Source organism: Cygnus atratus, chromosome 20 (assembly GCF_013377495.2).
Source record: "Cygnus atratus isolate AKBS03 ecotype Queensland, Australia chromosome 20, CAtr_DNAZoo_HiC_assembly, whole genome shotgun sequence".
NCBI lineage: Eukaryota > Metazoa > Chordata > Aves > Anseriformes > Anatidae > Cygnus > Cygnus atratus.
The window spans coordinates 6,133,413-6,155,999 of record NC_066381.1 but is presented as its reverse complement, the minus strand read 5'-3'; the positions used below and the strand labels follow the sequence as shown (position 1 = coordinate 6,155,999).

The window sequence follows — 22,587 nt, the reverse complement described above, 5'->3', positions numbered from 1 at the left end:
TGAGTCAATTCTAGCTGGCTGTATCAACTTAATTAGAAGGGAGGAAGGGATGTACTGCATATTTCAGAATGAAGACTGTCCTAAACTGTAAAACTTCACTCCTTATTTCTTGAAGGTAGATGGAAGAGCAGTTAATTTTTCAACTCTTCTCTCCCTCGTCGTTTCAAATTAGTGGAGGAGAAAGCAAGGCGCCGTCAGAGGAATTGCAGTTTTCTGGCAGGGAATGACTAAGATGATATTAGTGTCATGCAAGGAAAATTTAGAGGTTTGTTTTCTTCCAACTGCTGCATTAGCAAATGCTTTGTTACAGTTTTTCGGATGCTAGAGTCAGACTCTGAGCTACTCCAAATACCCATGGGACGTTTGACCTTCCTAACCCAGGCCTTGAGCTCAGCAATGTTTGTAACACCTGATTGACTTTGTGTAGCCAAAGCTTTGTCACATTTTGTGTGTTCCTATAAAGAAGGACAAGGTCAACACATTATTTAGTTGTCTGGTAGAACAAACACGCATCTTATTTTGTCAGTTGGTGTAATTTAGTGTCTCAGTTTTACACTTAACATCAATTTTAGTCCAAATACAATGAACTCATCCTAACCCTGCTCAAGATTTAAAGAAGGGAACAGGTGGAATTTCATTTAGTGCATGCAAAGAATAACGTATTTAGAAAAATGTAAGCATTTGTGCTCCTGGGCTCTAATTCAGGAAGAGGGAGAACATCTGCCCTGTTTCACCACCCGATGTTTGAGACCACAAGATGGTGCAGCCATCACCTTCAGAGCATTTACTGTAGAGAAAGATTTTGAGACCTTGGAAGGTGCTTGTCTGGGGAAACATGGTGTTTCTGCTATTTCCTTCTTCTAATAAGATTTGCAACTTTCATTACCACACAGAGAATCCCCCGTACAGTGAAAATGTCACTTTAATTGGCTGTTAATGATGTTTCGTAGTGTAGGACCAGCAAAGGCTGAGCCTTTGTTTTCTTTGATGGGAGTGACACAGTGCATGATTAAACAGTGTGATGAGCTGATGGAATGACAGTTTATTTTTCTCTAGGAGAAATAAAAACAAAGCATGAAGAACGGCCTCCCCTTCATTATCTTTCTCTCAAGTGCATTCAGCTTCAGGACTTGCTGAAGCCTGCATTTCATGCAGCAAAGCTCAGGTGCCTCTCTTTTGGTGAGTGTTGAGCTTCAGCTCAGCTGCAGTGAATAAACACCTTTTGCAGACCAGCACCTGCATGTGGAGCTGGAAACCCTGAGCAAAATACAAATGAGTAATTCGTTAATATTAAGGAGGTGGAATTTGAAATCCCTGCTGTTTTAATCAATTTGAAATGCCAAAAGTTTTATCTCCAGTAATTTGGAGATCAAGAGCTCTCCTGTACATGCTTTTCTTATTAGACACTTGTTCGTTTTTGCAATTCGGTAGTTAGATTTTTCATAATTAGGGGTTTTATTTGTAATGGTTTGTGATAAAAGGATTGCATAGCACAGCTGCAACTTGAACTTGCTAAATGAATGAAATAATGATCCGTGTTCCCAATACTGTCTATGGCTTTTTGTTGGGCTTTTTTTTCTCAATCATCTTATTTTCTAGATTTTTTTTTTAATTACCTCCTTGCTTGCACTTTTGCAGGTCCCTTAGGAGGATAATTTATTCAGGTTTGGTTGTCTTTCTTTTTCTTGTATTCTGTACTTTTGACATCTGCTTTTGATGATTTGTGTTAGCTGGGCATTGTTTCTGAAGGATGGAATTAGGTTTGATGCTAGCACATTGAGACAAACTTCCTAGCCAAGAGGCAAAGTCTAAGCTTACTACCCAGATAGTGAATTTTCCTGAAGAGCTTAAACTTTATTAATAAATATCTGGATCACGCTACCAGTGGTATAGAACACTTCCTATAGTAATTAGGTTATCCGAGTGCTTATCTGCTAGCAAATGCAGTGCTATTGCTCAAGCAATCTGCTGTCCAGCAGCCATTTAACACAGCCCACAGTGACAGCAGATGAAACGTTTGAAATGTTTTACATCTCTTGTGCCTCCATCAGATAACCCTGAAATGGTCTGCCAGCGTTCCTGGGAAGCTGTATTATATCCCCAGCACAGGTGAAGAAAGTGGAGATCAGAGACTTATGGGGTGAGTGAGAAAAGGGAGGGGCAACTTGGTTGGTTTTTAGATAAATGCTTTTACTTAAGTAATGTCAAACCAGCTATTTATTACCTTCAACTGTAGCAGTAAATAAATAAAATCTTTTGCTGAGTGCTCCTCAGGCTGTGAAATGCATAGGGTACCTGCTGTGAAAATGATGAGAATTGTTTCAAAGCAGGGTACGAACCTGGAGCTTTGAAACGCCACAGTGATATCAGAAAATAATGGAAAGCCACTGTACCAAGGTACACTTTGAATTTGATTTAATACATATCCCGTCACCTCGCTAAGCCAGCCTGTGTGCTTCTGCAGGAGCATCTGTACAGGGGGAGGAGGAGGCTCCCTCTTGCAGGAGGCAACAGAGCCTTTGTGTCAGTGCCAAGCTGTTTGGTAATGCAAAATGGGAGACCACATCAAGGAGAGAGAATTTCAAAGCTACTGCTTTTATGCTTCAAAAAGGGTTTTGGAGATGACAGCAGCAGTGACTGTGTCACTTGGCAGGATGTCAGCAGCTCAGAGGCTAAAGATGAGGAGAAAGCAGGGTTTTGAGGCAGACAGCAGGACCAAAGGAAGAGCAGTGACACCACAGTTGGGTGAAGAACCGATGCAATGCCTGGAGCTGGTCACACAAATAAAGGGGCAGCCCTGGTCTGATGTGTGCCCCTGCTCTGGGTGCCTGTTGGCCAAGTTCAGCCCATTTTTGAGGTTGGTTTCTCTAGTAGGAAAGCTCATTAGCCTGTGTCTTTGGAGAGAGTTTCTGCAAGGAAGGTGGAGAAGGCAGTTCTGCCTCCAGGGAAACTCCTCTCACCGAGAAAGCAGCAGGTCAAAGCACTGGGTTTGCAGATGGGATGCTGCAGGAGACATGTGAAGTGCCCGGAGATGGTGGATGTTAGAGAAAACATAAAAGCAAGATTAAAAAAAGAAAGCAGAAAGTGGTAGTAAAGTAACACTGCACTTGGGGAAACATCTTCCCTCTGGAGACAACAACCAGGAGCACAGATACAGGGTGTGAGAATTTGGTGTCGATTAAGAGAGGATATTTGTGCAGACCTGTAAATACAAAACAAGATTTATACTCACAGACAGATGCAGTGGAGATATTTCCACCAAAGCCCTTAGGTTCATGTTTTGTAGGTCTTATTTCCTGATCTGAGGGATTAAAGCTGCACCTAATCAGTCTGGCAATTTCCCTAATCCCCCCTACAGCCTCTGACGATCTGATCACATGCTAAAAAGCAAAGTCTTCAGGTAACTGCAAGAAGGGGTGGCACAATCTGAGTTGAACAATATTAAAGCTTGAAAAACCCTCCCTAAAAACCCCGAGGCTGTTCACAAACTGGCACAGGGCTGGGCTGGACATTTGCTGACCCTTGGTGATTGCACAGCTGCTGCCTGTTGGCGCTCCAGGTGCAGCACCACCTGCAGCTCTCCTCGTTTTAAGCCTCCCCCTCATTTTAAACATCTGTCTCCCACTTAGTGCTCCCCAAAACACTCAGCTCAGGCACAAGGCAAGGTTTTTTCTTTTTCTTTCTTAACTGAATCCAGTATTTTATAAAGAAAGAACACTACATTTATTATCTGATTTCTCCTGCTGCTTGCAGGGTGGAAGCTGCAGGGATCTAACAGCAAAGTGGGCAGCACTGGGTGGTTTGGGGATGCAGGTGAGGACAGAAAGCTGCACTGCTAGTCGGTGTTGAGGAAAGAAGTCTCTGAAGCAGCAGGCTTGCAGGCAGCAGTCGCACTTGCCAGAGGAAGAAGAGTTGGTGCCTAAGAGGAAATTACAGCAGGTAGGAAAATTGATGATACCCGGAGAAACTGGTGTCTAATCCCACCCTGCAGGTTTTCCTAGAGGTTAAGGAGGGAGGAGGAAACGCTGCTGGGCAGATGCTGATCCTGGCGCACGGAGGGATTTTGGGAGGAGCTGCTGGCACCAGAGCCTGCCTGAGCCCTGCACAGAGCCGCAGCGCAAGGAGCCTTGTCTGAGGTGCAGCTCTGATTTTGGAAGGAGTTTTGGAGGGCTTAGGAGGGAGAGGGGAAAGAAACTGGTGAGTTGGAAGTACACGGCATAAAATAAGGACAAGGTAATGGAGACTTGAACGCAAATACACAAGTGGTGCAGCAAGGGCAATGTTTTGCCACATCTATGTGGCATTGATTCAGAAATGCCCTTCGGAAGTGTTGGGACCTTATTTCTTATAGGTTATCATTGATTACTTGATTCTTGCATATAGTTACCACCAGAGAATGCCTTTTTAATCCCTTTAATGCGAGCTGTGTTGAAGCTGTGTGGCACTAACTTTTAAATCAGGCTGGTGCGGCAGGCAGAGTGCCGATACCCCTGTGTTCAGCAGCCAGATGGGTGATGATGTTGGCGTGCACACCTCAGCTGCTAAGAGCCGTCTGTGAGATGCGCTTTATAGGAAAATGACCACTTAAATTAAAGCTGTTATTCCACTAGGCATATGTACTGCCTAGTGCAGAGGTGTAGGGAAAATAACTCTTGCCTTCTACTGCCTCCTAATTAGTCCTGCAGCTTAAAGAAGCAGTATCCGCTCAGGTTAATGAGCTAGAATGAGGACAGTTCCAGCAGCGAGACGTGTAGAGGGCTGAGATGGGAAGCAGGCTTTTCTCCCAGGCTGCCCGCAGCAGTTGCTTGGTGCCGCTCTGGGGACTTGGTTCCTGTCGCATGTTGCAGGCAGCGACCCGTGCCACCACCCAGCGTGTCTGAAAAATAGAAAGCGTTGGAGTAGCGAGCGGTGGAAAGATTTAACGGAGCTTACTGTGACTCTCTGAACTTGCAGCATTTCCGTGTAGCACAGGGTTTCTCTCTAATTTACCAATTGCTTGATTTTCTTCTCTTAACCTGTCCCAAACGCCGTGGTGGCTCTGAGCCCTTTTGCCCCCCAACAAGCGCAGGTCCTGCGGCTGCTCTGAGAGCTCCCAGGGCTCTGTGCCGACCGTGTTGTTTCTGATCTGATTTTTCTTCTCCCCCGTTTCTCACCGTCCTCTTGTCTCACCTGTTGACTGTGTGCCCTCCCAGTTCATTGCATTTAGTAGCGTTGGAAGCGGGGTTGCTCTCTGTGGATGTTGAGCAGGACAAACCATCTATCTCTGGCCTGTGGTGATCTGAGCGTTGTGGTGCTTTACGTTATCCTACCGCTTTTATTCCTAGCTGGACAGTGGACTGATTTTACAGTAATTTTTGCAAGTCGTTGAGGGAAATGCCTATCACCTGGTTGGCTTAAGCATGCTTGCAAAGCCTTTTCTTCTCAGCTTGGAAAAGGGGCTTTGTTCTTTTGAAAATCTCACCATTTTCATGTGCCTGATACTCTTTTCCTTTCCTTCTCTTGCAAAGACCCTGAAGGTAGCTGTAGCTGGCAGGTTTGCGTGGCAAATGGAAGCAGACAAAGGGCACGAATATGAAGTAGGCTAAGTTTTGTGTTTTAGCCTGCAGCTCTGCGAAAAGCTGTTTCCATGTGGTGGAGGGGAGCTGTGAGCTTGCAGGCAAGTGCAGCTTCCCCCAGAGCTGCTGGAAAATGACTTAGCCTTTGCATTCATAATTGAACAGGCAGGTGTGTACAGAGGAGATGAAAGAAAACAACAAATTAATGGTGAAGCTCTCCTATTGGAAAGGCATGTGTGAAGGTAGCTCTGAAGGAGATGCCTCCTATTTTACGTGTTTGGAGATGCAGCCACCTCTGAGGTTTTATGCCTGCACTGCTATGTGCGGGATACAACAGGAATTTGTTTGGTAGGAGCTGGGTTAGCAGGTACCAGAGCATGGCGTGCACTGTGCTCGAAGACAGACTCTGCTGCCAGCTTACATTTCATTTATATCAGAAGCTGAAATTGCGGATCTTGCCTGGAGATATAGAAGGACAAGAGGCAGTTGCAAAAGAGGAAAAGGTAGGCTCATTCCCATGGCAATGCACCTAGATTTAGTTATAGCCAATGTCCCTTCCCTTTTCTTGTAGTATTGCATATAACCAGTCTGAGTCCCTGTGTATCTGTTCCAGGTATTTATACCTGGAGGACAGACGTGCCTGTAGTAAGATATTCCAACGTCTAATTCTAGCTGTGATTTCCACTAACAACTCACTGAGGGATGTAGTGTGCAAGAGGGCTCCTAAAGAGCGGTGCTGACAGCTGGTTCCTCAGCCAAATCCACCAGATGCAGCTTAGCACCCCTTCCTGAGGGCTGAAACAGGCTGCCTGGGTTTACTTTCTCCTCAGAACTAATAAAAAGGCAAAGAAGAATAACCGGTGGCGCACAAGCCACAAAATCAATAAGCTATTAGGAGGCAAAAAACCCGGGAAATGGATTTAGAAATCTGCACAAATAATTAAGGGTGGTGTTGAACAAATCACATCTTTTTTGACTATATTAAACCAGGTTTTCAATTTTCTGTAAAGCCATAAGCTCACCCAAAGGTAAAACAACTGTCTTCTCTGCATATTTACAGAAGAGAAGATAGAAAATGTAAGCCCCGTTGAGCCTAGAAACAAAGCACCTTCAATTCCCTGTGGAACAGTAATTGAGTCATGGGCTTAAGAAGTTTTCATTCAAGCTGTCAGCACTGTGTTCCCAAACATGGGTCCAGCTTGGGATCCCAGGCCCCTCCAGTCCTTACAGTTAGCAGTGTTCATGCAGTTTGTCCTGGTAAATTCTGCACTAGTGATTTGTTAACAGTAATGCCCCAGCCACGTGGATTAAATATTTTCTTTCCCTACCAGCTCAGTGATTATGGCTGCTCAAAGAAATACGCTAAGCAATTTAGTGGTAGTATTCCCAACAAGCACCCAGCTCAATGCAAAACACATATTTTGGTTGTTCAGCTTATTTTTTGGCAATTCTTTCATGATGTTTAGGAAAACTGGTCTTTGAAGGCATTATATAGAAAGAAGTCACTTAGGAGTCACTTTTGTTGGTCGTTAGTTTTGAGTGCGTGGTGAAAGATGCTGAGCTGTCCCTGGGTTTTGTCCTCTAGTCAGAGCAATGTTTGGGTCGTGGATTAAATTGACTCCCATATTCTTAGTCCTTTGCCTTTATACAGCTCTAAACCATCTGCAAATACTATTAGCTGTTTTTCCACTTTTAACTGTTCAAAAAACAAATATTAAGTCACAGGAGGCATTTATGTCCTGTAGTCACTGGTTTGGAAGGAGCAGACAGACGAGAAGGGGTATCATGGGGTAAAATATCCTGAAATCCTCCTTTCCACTATGTATGTTCAAAGTACAGCTCTAAGCTTAGTGCTAGGTGGTTAATGCAATATTTATTTGGTTAAAAAAAATGTCTACAGTCCTTGCACAAAACAGATACCCCCACCCTGAAGTAAAATTTTACCTTAAACAGGTTCTGCCTTTTTTTTTCCTTTTCTTTGTAGTCAACAAGCCTCCAGCTGATACTAAACATGATTTTCACTGTATTTATTTTAATTTAAAAAAAAATCTTAAGGAAAATCTAGTTGAAGATCTATTCTGTTTCTTCTCAAGGCAAGCTGAAACAAAATACAAACAAAACCCAGGGAAAGCAAAACCCATGCGTTGTCTTTCCTTCCCTCCGACCTGCAACAGAGCTGCTCAGGAGCCTGGCACGTGGCTGTGCCGCTCTGGGACTTGGCAAGCTCCAGCCCAAACTGATTTCCACGCGATTTGAGGCTTTCTTTGGAACTGCAGCAGCATTGCTGGAGGCTGCTTCGCTCCGTGCTCCAGCCTTATTAGGTATGCCAGCAGCATGCACAGCGTGGAAAATAAGAAAAAGAAAGAGGGCACTGGGGTGTGTGGGTGGGCAGACCTCCAGGTTCGGGGCCCAGCAGCCAGGCTGGGCCCGTTATCTGGGACGTGGTTCGTACCCTCCCAGGGGAAATCATGAGAACAGAGGCTGGAGGAAGTTAGGGAGCAGGCACGAGTTGTAGGAGCTCAATAATGAATGTTAATTTGTCCAAAATCAGTTTAAGCATGTTTACTTGTCGCTTCCAGAAAAGCCGTGTCCCAACGGATGCCATTTTGGCACCTATTAAACCCCCCCAAGGAACCTTTGTGGGTTATTGCCTGTCTCAGAGCCGCCTTGCTGCCTCTTCGCCATGGGCTGACGTAGGAGAAGATGAGGAACCCACCAGGCGCTTCCCTCTGGGGCTTGTTGGCAGCCTGAATTTTGTCTCAAGTCGCTGTGGGGCATCTCCCCAGGGGCAGGCACTACGCTGCGGGAGGAGGCCTTGGATGAGTAACAGAAGCGGTTTATATTTATTGCAAAGCAGAAGCGTTAAATAACTTCCAGTAGAGACAGCTTTACTGGTGCTCGGTAGACATGAAATAAGGAGAAATTCAGCCATGTGTCTGTCTTATTTCTCGTGGTTCCTGTAAGGGATCAAATGCCTTTTCCTAGGATGTCAGAAGGTGGTTTCAAGGCCTTGGTGCAGGGCAGAAGAGCAACCCCAGCCCTGATATTTTTCGGATGCACTTACACTTGCACTGCCAAGGGCTAGTTTTCCACCCAGGCACTGCATTTCACAGGCATGATAGAGCTGTGACTGCAAGCAAAGGCTGCTAGCCCACCCCAGACCCAATAGGGTCCCTTCCACGTGGGTTACAATGTGCTGGGGCAGGGCTTGTTTCTAAGCACCTGCTGCAGGAGAGCCCTGCTCCTGGCTGGGACCTTTAGCGTTGTCATAAGCATCAAAACAACACCATACATCAGGGGTTTTTTAGACTGTGGTCAGAGAAAAAGGGAAATTTATCAACAGGAAGGGACGTTTGCTCCCTGAAATGTGGGAGATGATCGATGGGCTGGGAAGGGGAGGGTGGCCTGACCCATCCATCCCCACTTGCAGGAGCCTGGTCCTCACCACTGCTCAGTGTTTGCCATCTGGCACCTTTTTTGTGTTTGTTTGTTCTTCTGGGCCCTGATGTGTTTCAGTGTCAGCCTTTTTGCTCCGGCAAGGAAAGCGATTCCAGCAAGAACCGTGCACGTCTGAACTGCAAGGTCATTTTGGTTCAGAGCTACCTGAACAGCAAGGACTAAAGCCCCTCTGGTTTCTGGCTGTGCTTGCTCGATGTTTTGTATGTAAACCAGGTAGCCCTTAAGGGATAATAGTTGCTTTTCCAGATGTCACTAAAAACATTTTTGCCTATCAGCTGAGCTCCAGCAGCCTGTGCGTGATCTCTGGGCCTGGAGTTAAACACACCAGCATGAGCTGCCAATAAATAATGCAACAGATTCCCCTAGCCAGGACTTTTTCTTCTACTAATAAGGAGAAAAAGACAAGGCAGCAGGTAGCGTGGTTCAGCAGCTGACAGCTTTAGCCTAACCTCCTCCTGGTTGTTACGCAGACGATTTTCTCATCCCACGCGCTGTGGGTGGGATTTGCCTTGGTCTCGCTCGTCTCCCTTCTTGTGTCCTGCATCAAAATCCCCCCCCCGAGGCATCTGCTCCCTAGGAAAACTGCATCCTGCAAATCCCCCTTTGCTCCTACCCGTTTCTTTTTGGTTTACCCAGGCGCAACTGAAGCACTCTTACAAGAGTGGATTTTCCTCGCAATACTCATGGAATTTGTGTAGGTTTTGTTATGGCCTGGCTCCAGCTACCACAATCGCCCCCCAGCTGCTGAGTTAAGCCACGGGTGGGAAAGTCCTGGCTCTGTGCGTGGCCTGGCTGAGGGGTGTGGAAGGAGAAGCCCTGGAGCCTGCTTCCCCAATATGTTTTTATGAACTTTTTATTTTAAGGTGGGCATTTCCCACCCACCTTGATGAGAAATGACCTCAGTCAGCTTTCATAATCTACAGCAGTGATTTTCAGTACTCAAATCCTTATTTTAGGGCCAGTTAAGAGCTTCTGTCCAGAGCAAGCAGCCCCCTGTAGCGTGGGAAACATTGATAGTGTATGGGGCAAGCTCCAGGCTTGTTCTGCTGCTGGTGGCTGGGCAGGGAAGCAATCTCATGGCATGGTCTTAAAAAAACCTCACGCTTCACTGAGCCCGCAGGATCAGCATCATGCTGAAGTGCAATAAATGGCTAATTAACCTAACCCACACTGCAAGGAAGAGACAGAGTAGCTAAAGCCCTGTTGGTTTTATGACAACGCTGTCTCTTAGAGCCGTGTTATTTTTCTTTTCCTGTGACAGTCAGTAATATGGTGCAGGCTTCAGCATGCACGAATATTTCAATAAAAGGCCCTTTCCAGTTATTTCCCTGTCTCAGAGGAGATAAATTTTTCTGGACACAGTGACGCTGGTGCAGCCTGTCCATGCTGGGAGAGCAGAGCTTGCTCTCATGGTGTAAGGACAGGGGACGCGGGGGCTCTCTGGAGCCTTGTCCTTTGCACAGCAGCCCTGGAGATAAATGCAAACCAGCTCCTGATGAGTTTTGCAGCATGTAGAAGCTCAGCTGGGGGGAAAATAAGGCTGGAGCAATGGGCTTGATGCTTTGTGTCAGTGAGGGAGTTCAGTGTACACAGGATAAATAAAAGATGCAGCTCTCTAAATGCAAAGTAGCTCTGGTTTTTGGATTTGCACAGCCTGACTGGGGGGGCCAGGTGGATGCTGAGGACCCAGGCAGCTGGTTCCTGTGCAAATACTTAGCAGAAATTAAAAGCTGTGCAGCAGGGAGCTTGCGATTTAAATAATTTAAACAGATGGGGGGGACCTGGGCTGTGCACAGGAGGGAGGGGAGCAGTGTGGTGAGCATTGGGGTACCAAGAGAGCTCTTGCTCATTTCTTACATATAAAATAAGGATGGCCATCCGTCTCCATCACCTCCCTTGCCCCCGTAATGTACTCTGAACATACTGAATCCAGCCCACGAACAGGACTGTTTGTCTCCTCTTTTGATTCTTTGCTGAGACCTGGAGAAAGCAGAGACGCTGTGCTCAACACCGTGCTCAGCACTGCTCTGCCCTGCTGCTGTGGGTGCGCTGGGGCACCAGAGTGCTGGGCAGCCGGCTGTGCAGAGATCTCAGTGCTACCTCTTTATTAAACATTGTCATTTATTTTGATTACGGATAGCTCCTTTATTTCAAACAGAACAGTTTATTCACTGCAAAGATTCTTCATGCCTGTTGGAAAGAGCACTAAAAAAACAGGCTTGGATACATGCAAATCATACTGAACTTTGCCAAATGTAGTAAAACGAGTAGCAGAGTTTCTTCTAAGTTACCTACTTGCATATGGAGGAGAAACAACAACCAACAGCATGAACCCCCCTGAAAATGGTGTGCAGCTTCCTGTGCAGTGATGTTAAACAAAGAGAACCCAAGGAACGATCAAAAAGTCTGTTTACACCCAGAAAAATCAATGCCAGAGGGTCACTGCTCCAAGGCAGAGAATGGTGCTGCAAGGCTGGTCAGGGGAAGGGCTATGAACAGATACAGAGGGGCTCCCTCTCAGCAAGGGGAGTCCTGTTTGGTCCTTTGAATGGGAGGGGAAGTATTTCCCACTTTCCTGTCCTCCCCCAGGTTTAGGATCAAATGAAAATCTGGTTCAGAAGCCAAAGTGCATTCCCACGCTGATGCTCTGTTGTGATCTGTTTTCCATCCAAAAATAAAATAAAATCAATGTCTCTTAAAAACAAAAAACAGAGCAAAACAAAACATTTTACAAACAAAGCACTTCTGGTCCGGGTGGGGGTGAACACAGCCAAGTGACGCAAAAACCTTTCTGAGGCTTTGAGGCTTCGGCTGGCTGCATCCACCCAGTCCTGAATGGCAGTGACATAGGGGAGAAAACCCCAGGGGTTGGGTTTCTTTTTTTCTTTTAAAAACCTCTGGGACTGTGGCCTCTTCTGGCAGTAACAGCAATGAGCCTGAGCTGAGCCCCAGCTCTGGACTTCACAGCTCACTCCCTGGGACAGACCAAGTGCCCTAGTGCCAGCTCCAGGTACCTCATGGGAAGCCCTGGAGTCATCACAGCAGCAAGGCCGGTGGGAAAGGGGATTTTACAGCCAAATAAACCCCGGGCGGGCAGCGGGGCCAGCCCAGTTCTGGTAAGGCTGGAGAGGGCAGCATCCAGGCACGGGATCTAGCTCCGCGCCAGCACCAGGAAGGCAAAGCCCTCCCGTGGGGCTGGCATGCCGGTAGCAGGAACATCCCCGCTTAGCGTGCGATCAGGCTTTGGGCTCGTCTCACCAGGCACGCTATTCAGCAGCAGCTCCTGAAGTCAGAGTGGGAGAGGTCTGAAGTCCTGCTGTGGCATCTGTCTGACCAGCCGGGATCCTGTAAGACCTGGTCACCTTCCTTCTCCGGTTCTGTGCTCTTCTAAGGGCCTTGTCTTACACCACCTTGATGATGCGTTTTTAAGGAGTTAAAAAGCATAGCACTAATGTTTAAAAATACCCGGCCAGCTTTCCTACAACGTAAATATTCACCGCCATCCCGTCTGTATGTTCGTCAAGAAGAACGACGTCGACGTTCATCGCAGGGGAGGCAGGCGATGCTCTGCACTCCCAGAGCATCCCCGCTGCCTGCGCCCACCCTCTGCCAGGACCCCCGTTGTGGAGGTCTCGGGTTTGCCACCCCTGCCCAACGCGCCCACTGCGGAGCCGAGCATCACGTCTGTGGCGTGGCAGCGCCTTGCTCCGAGCCGGGCAGCGTCCCAGCCTCCACCGTCCTGTCCGTCGGCTGAGAGCCTGTGCTGTCAGTCATGCCCGCTCCGGTTTTATCACCCTCGTCGGCTTGCAGGTCCTCCTGGCTCTCGGCCCGGCCATCCTGGCTCTCCAAATCGCTCACCTGCCCCTCGCCGAACTCCAGGATGGTCGGTAAGTTGCCTTGCTTGGGGCATCGTCTCTTGAGGCTGACCAAGAAGGGCTGGGGCAATGAGAAGATGTCCACATTGTTGCCGAGGTCGATCCAGGTGACGCTGGGGAACTTTTTGGGGTCCTTCAGGGTTTCGGTGAGGTCCCGCAGGATGGCTTTGGTCAGCCGGTTGCCGTTGAGGGAGAGGGTGGTGAGGTGGGGCAGCACGCAGAGCGCCGGCAGCAGCTGCAGCAGCATCTCGTCCGTCAGCTCGGTGAAGCACAGCTCCACCGTGTCGATGTGCTCCGAGCTGTGCTGCAGGTAGGACGCGATGCGCTCCAGGTCCTTCAGCGTCAGCGGGATGCCCGACAAGTCCACCGTGTTGTCCTGCGGCTTGCCCATCAGCACGGCCTTCAGGCTGCAGGGGAGGAAAAGGAGAGGGGTGTAAATGTGGGGGGCATCTCTGCTTGGAGCCTCCTGCAGGGCAGGACTGTGCATTATTTAGGTGAGATGTTCAGCTGTGGGTAACAACCCGTTCTCTGGAGGCCAGGGGTGTTTTGTGCACCTGGGGGGGGGGATGTTTCAAAGCTGATTATAGGTAGAAGATGGTCAGAAACAAAGTACATTCAAACACCATAATTCAGAAAAAGTGTGTATTTCTTTCCCATGTCCACTGCAAAGCCTATGGAAAAAGCTGATTATCCTGCTGCTTTTGAAGATGCAAGAAGCCAAAAACTGTAAGGAAACCCTTGCTTAGGTGGACAGGAACTGCAGCTTGTGTCAGTGCTGGTGTAACACGTCTCGCAGCGGTGATTATGCAGCTCATTCAGCAGGAGGACGGGGTTTTGTCCTCTTGGCAGTACAGGTGGGAAACTGAGGTCCCAAAACAGAAAGAGTTTAGCCCAAGACAGCAAACGTGGGCTTGCCACCTCCAGGGCCGGGTGATGAGATCCAGCACCGTCAGCATGTTAGAGCTAGGCTGTCTCCTTAGCCTTGCTGCTGGGGAGATGAACGCTGCCACCAAATCCTCAGATAAATGAGTGAATTCCCATGATGTCCCTACAGAGACTCATTAGCCCAAGCTCAGCTGGAGCTTCACATGTCAATTTATCTTCCAAAGAGAATCAAAGAACACATCTACAATCAGGACCTGTCGGCAGAGGATCGCTGCTGAGGGCTTTCTGTTGATGAATTATTCTGAGTGAATTAGGAGGCGGGGAGAGCCCTGTGCATGCTAATTGCTCCTGCCAGCTGGGTGAGTTCCCTTTTCTCATCTGCTGCCATGGCACAAGCATGAACTTCTCACTAAAACCTGCAGAAATTTTGCCTTTTGTTATATCCTGAGCTGGGCAATGTTTCTGCCCAGCTCCTGTTGGTTTTTCCTGCTGAAGGTGCAAACCAGCACTGACACTGCTTTTGCAGAGCAAGCTTACCGACTCCAAGCGTGTCTGCTCTGGTGCCAGCACACGTTGGTGGACATTTGTACTGCACGGCACGGAAATGTGTTTTACGTCTCTTCCCACCACGTCCAACCCGAACCATGGGTGTGTGCGGCCAGCTGGTACCTGCGGGGCCTTGCCCTGAGGCATCCCACAAATAACCCAGCTCTGGAATGGTAAATTGTGTCGAGTTTCATTTCTGTTGAGGGAACACCTCATAGGAAAGAACCAAATTCCTTTTTCATTCATGGGGCCCTGATCCCTTTATGGGCTCCCATAGACCAGTGCAAGCCTCATGCTGTAATACAAAGGCACCTGCCTGCCATGCTGCAAGCAAAATGACTGAATTTCACCCAAACTAGGCTGTGAAATGTTAAGGCCTCCTTAAGGAAATCAAATTTTCCCTCTCTTCATGCTCCAGAAACTGCTCAGCTGCTCCGTATGTGTGAGAGGAGAGACCAGGCAGGACACCGGAGGCACCTAGGGACCACCACGCGTTTTCCCGAGAAACACAGGGGTGTCTCTAACCCAAATGGCAGCTGCATGAATTAATTCCCCACCCTGAAAACGTGGGGTTGTGCAGCAGTCAATTCTTCCAGCCACCATTAAGACAAGCGTTTGACTTCTCAATAACCTAATCCCAAGTACCCGGGAGACCGAGGGTAATTTTGAGCCCTGTTCCTGCCTGGCAGAGGAAAACCCTTCAGATACGTGACGGGGAGCGCAAAGCAGGGTGAGCATCCCAGAGCAGCACGGTGTCTGCAAGAGGTGCTAGACAGCCAGGGATCAAACGCCTCTGCCAGCACTTTGCCTGTCACGAGCTCCTGCGAGCTAGCCATAAGAAAAGGCCAGGCTCGATGCCGAAATAACGTCATTGCCACCAGGAAGGGTCTCCCCAAAATCCTTTCTGCTCCTGAAGCCGGAGTTAAGCCCAGTGGGAACAAGCAGATCTGGTCCAGTCTGAAACCTTTACAAAGTGACAAAAGGAATTTAGAAAAATGATGTGTTTGTTTTGCCATCTAGAAATCAGGCTTGGAAGGTGTTGACCATACACCGGAGCTTTGCAAATGATGTGTTTAAATTATTTCGTTGTGTGGGCAATCTCCCAGAATATTTGCCTCCTCCTCTGGGAGGTGTTTTCTGCTGTCTCCAGCTCTTCAGGCTCCTCTGCTCTGTGCCACCATAACGTCAGGAACCATCAGGCCCTGTCCTGCAGCATCTCAGTGCTTCACTGTGAGCTCAGAACCCTTGATGGGAAGCCCTGGGAGGCTGAGGGAATGGCAGACATCTGGGCTGCTGTGAAGAACCACCGCCTGCACCAGCCTGCCATGCAGTCCTGCCCCTAGGGCCGAGCACAAGATGTCTTGTTCAGCAGCAGTGGGGACAGAGCAATCCATAACGGAGCCTTGAGAACAGAAGCTGGGAGAAAAGGGCCATATCCTGCACGGTTAGCTAGGACACAGAGGTGATGGATGAGCTCAGAAGGGGCAAGAGCAAATAAGAAAAGCCAAAACAGCTGGAGGCAAAGGAAATGCTATTTTCTTCTGAATGCAGCACCAGGAGCAAGGAAACCAGAGAGCTGACGTGCTGGGGTTTTGCATATTATATTTAATATGGGGGTTTGCTTCTCCTGCTCGGACAAAATCCAAGGGGGCCTCAGGCTTCATGGGACCAGCTTTAGCCGACACCAACTGAAGCCCCAGCACAGAGCTCTGCTCCTGCTGGATCCTACACAGCAGCGTGAGAGTTTGGGGTTAAAACTCAGCAACCTTCCATGGGCTCGGGCAAAACAGTGGCAAGTATAAGCCCAGATGGTTGCAAGGCTCTGCATTGCTTCGGGCAGCTGAGAGAGAGCTGAGGAGCAGAACCCAGCCCAGGCTGATGGATGAGCCTCCCCGTGCGCCAAGTGGGCCGTGCTTTCCCATAAACAGCAGCCCCAGCCCGCAATCATGCTCAGCAGGCTCTGAACCATCACTTGAGGCTTACTCACGGGCAGGCAAAGCTGATTGGAAAGCTTTTTTTTTTCCTTTAACAAATCTTGGCTCATTAAGCGTGAGCCTGTGGCATATTATAGGCATCCACCAGGGACAGGGCAGAGCAGGGATTGGGGCTGGGGCAAGTCTAAGGAGAGCTGCTCTTACTGTTTGTCATTATCTGCACATTTCAGCTGCCGGTTTGCCCTGGCAAAGATTATTCATGCAGGCTGCTGAGCAAAAGGCTGGCCAGACAGTTTCTATAGTTTTAATTTTTTTTTTTCTTTTTTTTAATTATTATTTATTTTGGTGCAAGATCACAATTAGAGGAACCCGGCTGGGCTCCTCTCAGCCACAAGACGTGGCTAAGAGAGGCTGTATCTGCTACACCCCGTTACATTGCTTTAAAATGAAGTGTTTTGGAGAGGGTGGATGTTGGGAATTTACCCCTGGGTGCCAGCAGAGCTGGAGAAAGGGTCAGGGCTTGGCCAGCGGTCACAGGGCTGCTGCAGCATCTGGGCTCTTGTTTCCTCACAGCAGCACCTTTAGGAAAACAGCTTACCCAGCCTAAATACCTCCAGAGAAAAGTTGTGTCAGTGACTGATCCAAATCCCCTTCACCTGAGGTGAGCCTGGGCTGCTCTGCCATAAGGATGTGTTTGAAATCAAAATTGCCAGGCTGAGCCTAAGCTTCTTTCATCCGAAGAGTTGAGGCCTCTCTTTAAAAGTGTTAGGTCCGACTTAAAGCTTACTGAACACAAGAAAATAGCCCAGGATTTGTAGGAGTAAACAGCTCTGGAAGCTCTGGTAGATATAAGAGTGGTGCCTTACCTACAGGGAGGATCAGAGCTCGAGCACAACGCCCAGGAGAGCGAGAGAGCTTTTTTAAATCAGTTATAAACCCCTGATGTTTTCCCTTGTTTAATGTAAAACCTCTAATGGAGTTCTCTCCCTTGCAGCAGGACGGATCACGCAGTGCAGGAGCTGTTACTAAATGATCTGGTGCCAAGCTCCAGTGAGCACATCAGTAGCGTCCTGGAGCTCGGCAATACGGCCCCGCTAAACCCTCCCGTGCCCTGGGGATGTGTGGCACTGCTGCGGGGCTCCTCTGTTGGTGACAGGTCGTGGGATGCAGGGTTAGCCGAACCTTCAAACACACACCTCTGCAGGCAATTAATGAGAGCTGTAATTATCCCTTCACCAGGGCCCCTTCCACCTGTATGTAGGCAGAAAGACATTTAATTTGACATCGTTATCTCTGCATATTTTTTTTTTTGGCAACAATGGGAATGAAACTGATGGAATAATACATTTAATATAAAAAGAAAAAATATATATATATTTATATGTTGGCAGACACTTCTTTCCACCTAAGCTGACAAAGCCTAAACCACTCTTGTCTTGTAGCTGGGGAGCCCAAAGCTTGTTACACTGTGATCTCACTTCAAATAAAGGGCATAATATCCCTGTGAATAAGTGATAACCATTTAAAAGCATGTCTAAAATCAGCATTCAGGGGTTGAGCCTTGCTTTATCCCCTGCGTGGAGCGATGCTGCCTGCCTGCCTTCATGTGACTTTGTGTGGGCCTTCTACCCTGGCTTTAATTTAGCAAACCCAAGAAGATAACAAAGGGGGAGTGGGGATAACTTCAGGGCAACTCTTTTTTGTTTTGTGCTGCATTCTGTCTTGCTTCACATTTGCCTTCTTTTTTATTTTTTTTTCCTTTGGTGTATGCATACAATTCCTGCCAGCAAGTAAAACAGACTTTCTCCTTAAGGATCTATCCGTTACCCTTGAGAGGGATTTGGCTGATAGCTACCCAAACTGATTGATTACCTTGCACAAATAGCCTTTCCACCCTGAAGATCAGCAGCCTATAGTAACCGTAGAGGAAATCTCCCCTGTCAGTGGGACAGCCCTGTCCCCGAGCTGGGGGATTGCTCGCTGCTTTGCAGCTGCCTACACTCAGTCTATCCCTCGGGAAACAAGCAAACCAACTCCAAACATGATTTAATAAAAATAGCTCTGTGGATCCTGTGAACTGTCTCACGGCAATGAGGAGGATATTACGGTAACAAACAGCTGTAAAAACTTTCATCCCTGCCATAAAGTTTGCCACAGAATGACCCCAAATCTCTATAGGAAGATTTTTACCATTACAAAAATCCCAGTGAGTTGTGGTGGAGGACCACTTACACCCACTTGGTTACATCCTCCTGCTTTACGAGGCTGTTCCATAGGGGAAGACACGGCTTTCTTCCCAGCTGGAAACAGTATATGGGGTTTTGACTGCTGTAATGATAGGTTTTGGCATAAATCCCTGCACTAATCCCTGATAACGCTTTGGTAGGACATGTTGCTGGGATGTGACGCTGCCCCATGCAAGCCAGCCTGCTGCTTTCTGCCCGTTCCTGCAGAACCGAGAGCTGTTTTGCATGCAGCACCGGATCAGCTCACAAAATGTTCCCATGACCGAGAATGTTGATGTTTAGATCAAAGAGAATTAGAAGAAAGGGCTTTCCTCCTGGTTTAAATTCAGGCCATTTCCCTACAGCACTGTATAACTAAGGACATGAGATGCTGACGTGCCCTATAATAAAGTGCAAATGGACAATTCAGCCACTTCCTTGGAGGACAAAGGAATCAAGAAATAAGGGAAGGCATCCCCAGAGAGTGAAGAAAAATATGTGATGTCACTGGTGAGAAAACTGTTCACAGAAATGCCAGCAAAAATCACTGAATGCAAGAGGACACCAACTTTGAAAACATGCTTCAAATTTTGGGCATTTACCTTTTCCACTTTTTTTCCTTGTAATTCTTTTAAGGTCAAGTTGTTAAAACATCCAAGTCTGCAACATAGTAATATCTCGCTGCATAAATACCAGTGCCCATGTGGGGAATCTATGACCCATGGATGGATTTTTTGTTGTTTTAGGCTTTACAAAATAGGTGTCAAGATTTCTGTGAACATAGAAAAATTGTTGGCATGGGTGGCAGCACTGTACACCCTGCACCCATTTCTTGGGTAAAATAGGTCTTTGATAAAAGAGCTGTCCTGAAGTTGTGGTGTTTGGCCAAAGACAAGTTTTGAACGCGTACTAATGAGTAAAACAGAGATGATGAGGACAGACCGCTGTGGCTTAGGCTCTTCATGCATGAGCTGTGGGACACCCCCTGACCCAGGAGCCGGAGCTCCCAGCGGACGAAAGGAGCAGCAGCCCTCCCACCTCGGGATGTAGCCCAGATCAAGGGCTTTGTGGGAGGTCTGAAGCTGACACAGAGCTGCTGTGGCTGATAACATCGACAGTCATGTTAGGATGGTGAAAAAAAAATTGGCTGGGTTTGCATCAAAAAGTCAAAGCCACTCGGTTCCCACCACGTCTCACGCTCACCGTCCACTGCCAACGTTCTCCGGCAGCTTCGGCACACGTGTGTGCGGCTGGGATTAGTCAATGACTGCTTTAGCTCCTTGTTTACTGCCACAGAAAGGGTTAGGGGATTATTAACAGTACAGTTTAAAGTCTGGTTTTCACAGCCAGAAAGATTTCACTTCTCTTCTTACAGCAATTCGGAGCAAAGAGGATTTTTTAAAATATAAAAATATGTAACTTTAAAACTCCTTCAGACCTTACCAATAAACACATAAGAAATTCCTGAGTCTTTGCTGGTAAGAGGGAAAGTACCGGTGGGGATTAGTTATTTTGATCTCTTCGCGCTCCAAGAATGTTCACGGTTCTGCTAAGGTTTGCAGTTTTCACATCGTAACATGCCGACAACCCCATTGGTAACGTCCTGCCCCTGCTGCCAGAATCACAACCTCGAGCGAGCGCCGTGTGATGTGGGAGGGAGGCAAGGCAGACCCACAAGCCTGCAGCTCTTCATCTGCGGGCCTTGCTCCTAATTTTGTCCCTGATGTCTGACATCAAAATCAATTTTTCCATTTATAAAGTAATTCTGTCTGCTGGGAATGACATCATGCAACAGCCCTAAAGCCTATTGCCTGTTGCCATTGCTGAAGACCAAATGCTGGGCTATTTCTCTGCTCCAGCTCAGCATTTTTTAAGCCTCTAGTTAAGGGCACAGCTGGAAGGTAGGCTACAATTTTCTCTCAAATTTCCTCTTGCACACCCAGCTTTGCGTGCGTGTGTGATGCCTGCAGCTCACCTCCTCTGCGTGCCCAAGAGCAGGGGCTGCTCCAGGAATAGCTCTGTGTTTACTCGCCTTTCCTTTCCAAATCCCGCTGAATTTTCTTTGGCTCCTCACCAAGCTGCACAGGCCTGTTCCTCTCGTATTCCAGGCTCAAAGCTTGCTATGTGCATGGGGTGTTGGATGGGGAGAGTAATTTCTGTGCACCCAAGAGCATCCCCTGCACCAGGACCCTAGAAGGGTAGAAGAGCCAACAAGGGTCTTGTTTTTGGCCATGGTGTCTTAGTGGAAGGACTGCTGGCATCAGGAAGATCTTCATCAATAACTCCTTCCCATCATGGTTAGATAAGTCAAGTTACATTTCATTACTGAAGGTGAACATGGCTCTGTGCCTGTGTAATGTCTCTATGGACGTGTTCAATTCTAAAAGTTCATGATGCAAACAAGAAGAAAACACACTTTTTATCCACAGATGAGCACCTACCCTTTCCATCAGCCTCAGCTCCTGCATCTCCATCCCGCTTGATGAAGAGCCATCCACTAGAGAGCAGTGTCACCCAGCCCTTGGTGCCTAAAAGCCAGCACCTTGCCCGAGAGCGGGAAGGACACAGCCCACCCGATGTCCTCCCAGCTGGCGGGGACAAGGGACGCTGCCTGTCACCCCTGGTGACCCTGACATCGGATGGCCTCCTTGTGGCACAGCCCGTGGCTCTTCAACTGGGTTTTTATTTCACACGGGCTGAGATTTGGATTTGGAAGACCCATCTTTGGCTCAAAAAGTACCTAGGCATTCTAATGTTCAAAGTAATGTGTGCGTGCAGGAAGGAACTTGGTATTTTGGGTGAGGAGCCTCTGTGGGGAGAAAGAGCTTTCAGACAAAGAGAGCAGAATTAGCAGCAAACAGTCTTTGTTTGCGGCTGGGTAATGGAACCAACATCTCCCCAGCTGCCTCTGATTCCACCCTAGAGCATGTTTCTGAGGAAGGGAAATAACAGAGAGACTTTCTTTGCATTAAATGTTTTGGCAATTTGATATTTGGTCCCTTTCTAAGGCTGACAGGTCTCAATCATGTGCTAGAATAGAACAGGAGGAAAATGATCAGGGTAATGAAGGTCAGGCAGCTCCATGAGCAGGCAGGGGCTGGCTCCTGCACTGCCTTTCACGGACACGTTGGCTGCTGGAAGTATGAAGACTGCGTTGATTTTGGAAGCTGAGAATAAAAATATCGTCAGGCAGAAGGGAACAGACACACTGAACAGTTACTCAAATTTAAAAGGGGAAAAAACTCACAATGTTTCTGGTTTTCAGTCCAAACCACATAAATGTGACCCACCAGCATCAGCCAAGCAGAAATCACAGCTCCATTACCCGGGAACCCAAGGAAAACCCAACCGAGTCAAACTCCTGGGGCTCATGCCTGAGCTGCTGGAGAAGCAGCTGCATTTGGGGGATATTCGGTGACCTACAGCCACTGCTGGGGTTTTATGGCAGCAGCCCGTAGAGCAGGTGGCAAGGATAAACCAAGCAAAAAGTCCGGGATGGACCAAAAGACCACCCGCTCCTTCCCATGGCCAAGCTGCTATCAGAAAACCTCTCTTCCCTGCCGCTCAGAGCAGCCTACAGCTGCGAGATCACTGCTGCGCCAGTGTCAACGCATCACCGTGGTATTTAGCAAACGAACCCAATTAAACCTTTAAAAGCAATGAGATTCTCAGAAAATGAAGTGCTGTTAGACGAAGAAGCAACTTGATAAATATCTCCAGCAGGGATAATTAAGCAGAAGAATGGCTTTCATTTGCATGTCGCACAGCCAGCTCCTCGTCATGGTCCAGAGCTGAGGAGGCAGGATAAAGTGTTTTGGAAAGCGACGGCCTTACTCATTGCGAGAACCACCATTTATGTGTTACACGAAGAGGGATTTTTCCCAACTTGTTTTTAATTTCCTGCTAAACAAAATTCTAAAAATAAGCCTTTGGCATCCATCAAAATGCTTTGCTATAATTATAGCCCTATTTAACTTCTTGTAGAAAAATGTAAATATTGCGCTGTTGGAGTACTCCATTATTCTTCCCTCCTTATCCCCGAAATGAAATGTATTTATAACCTCCTTCCTATGATATATTTTGCACTCAACAAACCTGCATTTTCCTA

The 22,587-nt window shown here is 47.7% G+C and overlaps 1 protein-coding gene across 1 annotated transcript in view; it reads right to left on the bottom strand.

Moving 5' to 3' along the window:
- Positions 1-11,111: 11,111 nt before the first annotated feature.
- LRRC75A (leucine rich repeat containing 75A) overlaps positions 11,112-22,587 on the bottom strand; it is a 68,972-nt gene continuing 57,496 nt past the window's right edge. The window contains exon 4 of the mRNA XM_035559236.2: positions 11,112-13,296. Coding sequence (XP_035415129.1) covers positions 12,693-13,296 — 604 coding nt within the window. The 3' untranslated portion in view covers positions 11,112-12,692. The remainder of the gene's footprint in view (positions 13,297-22,587) is intronic.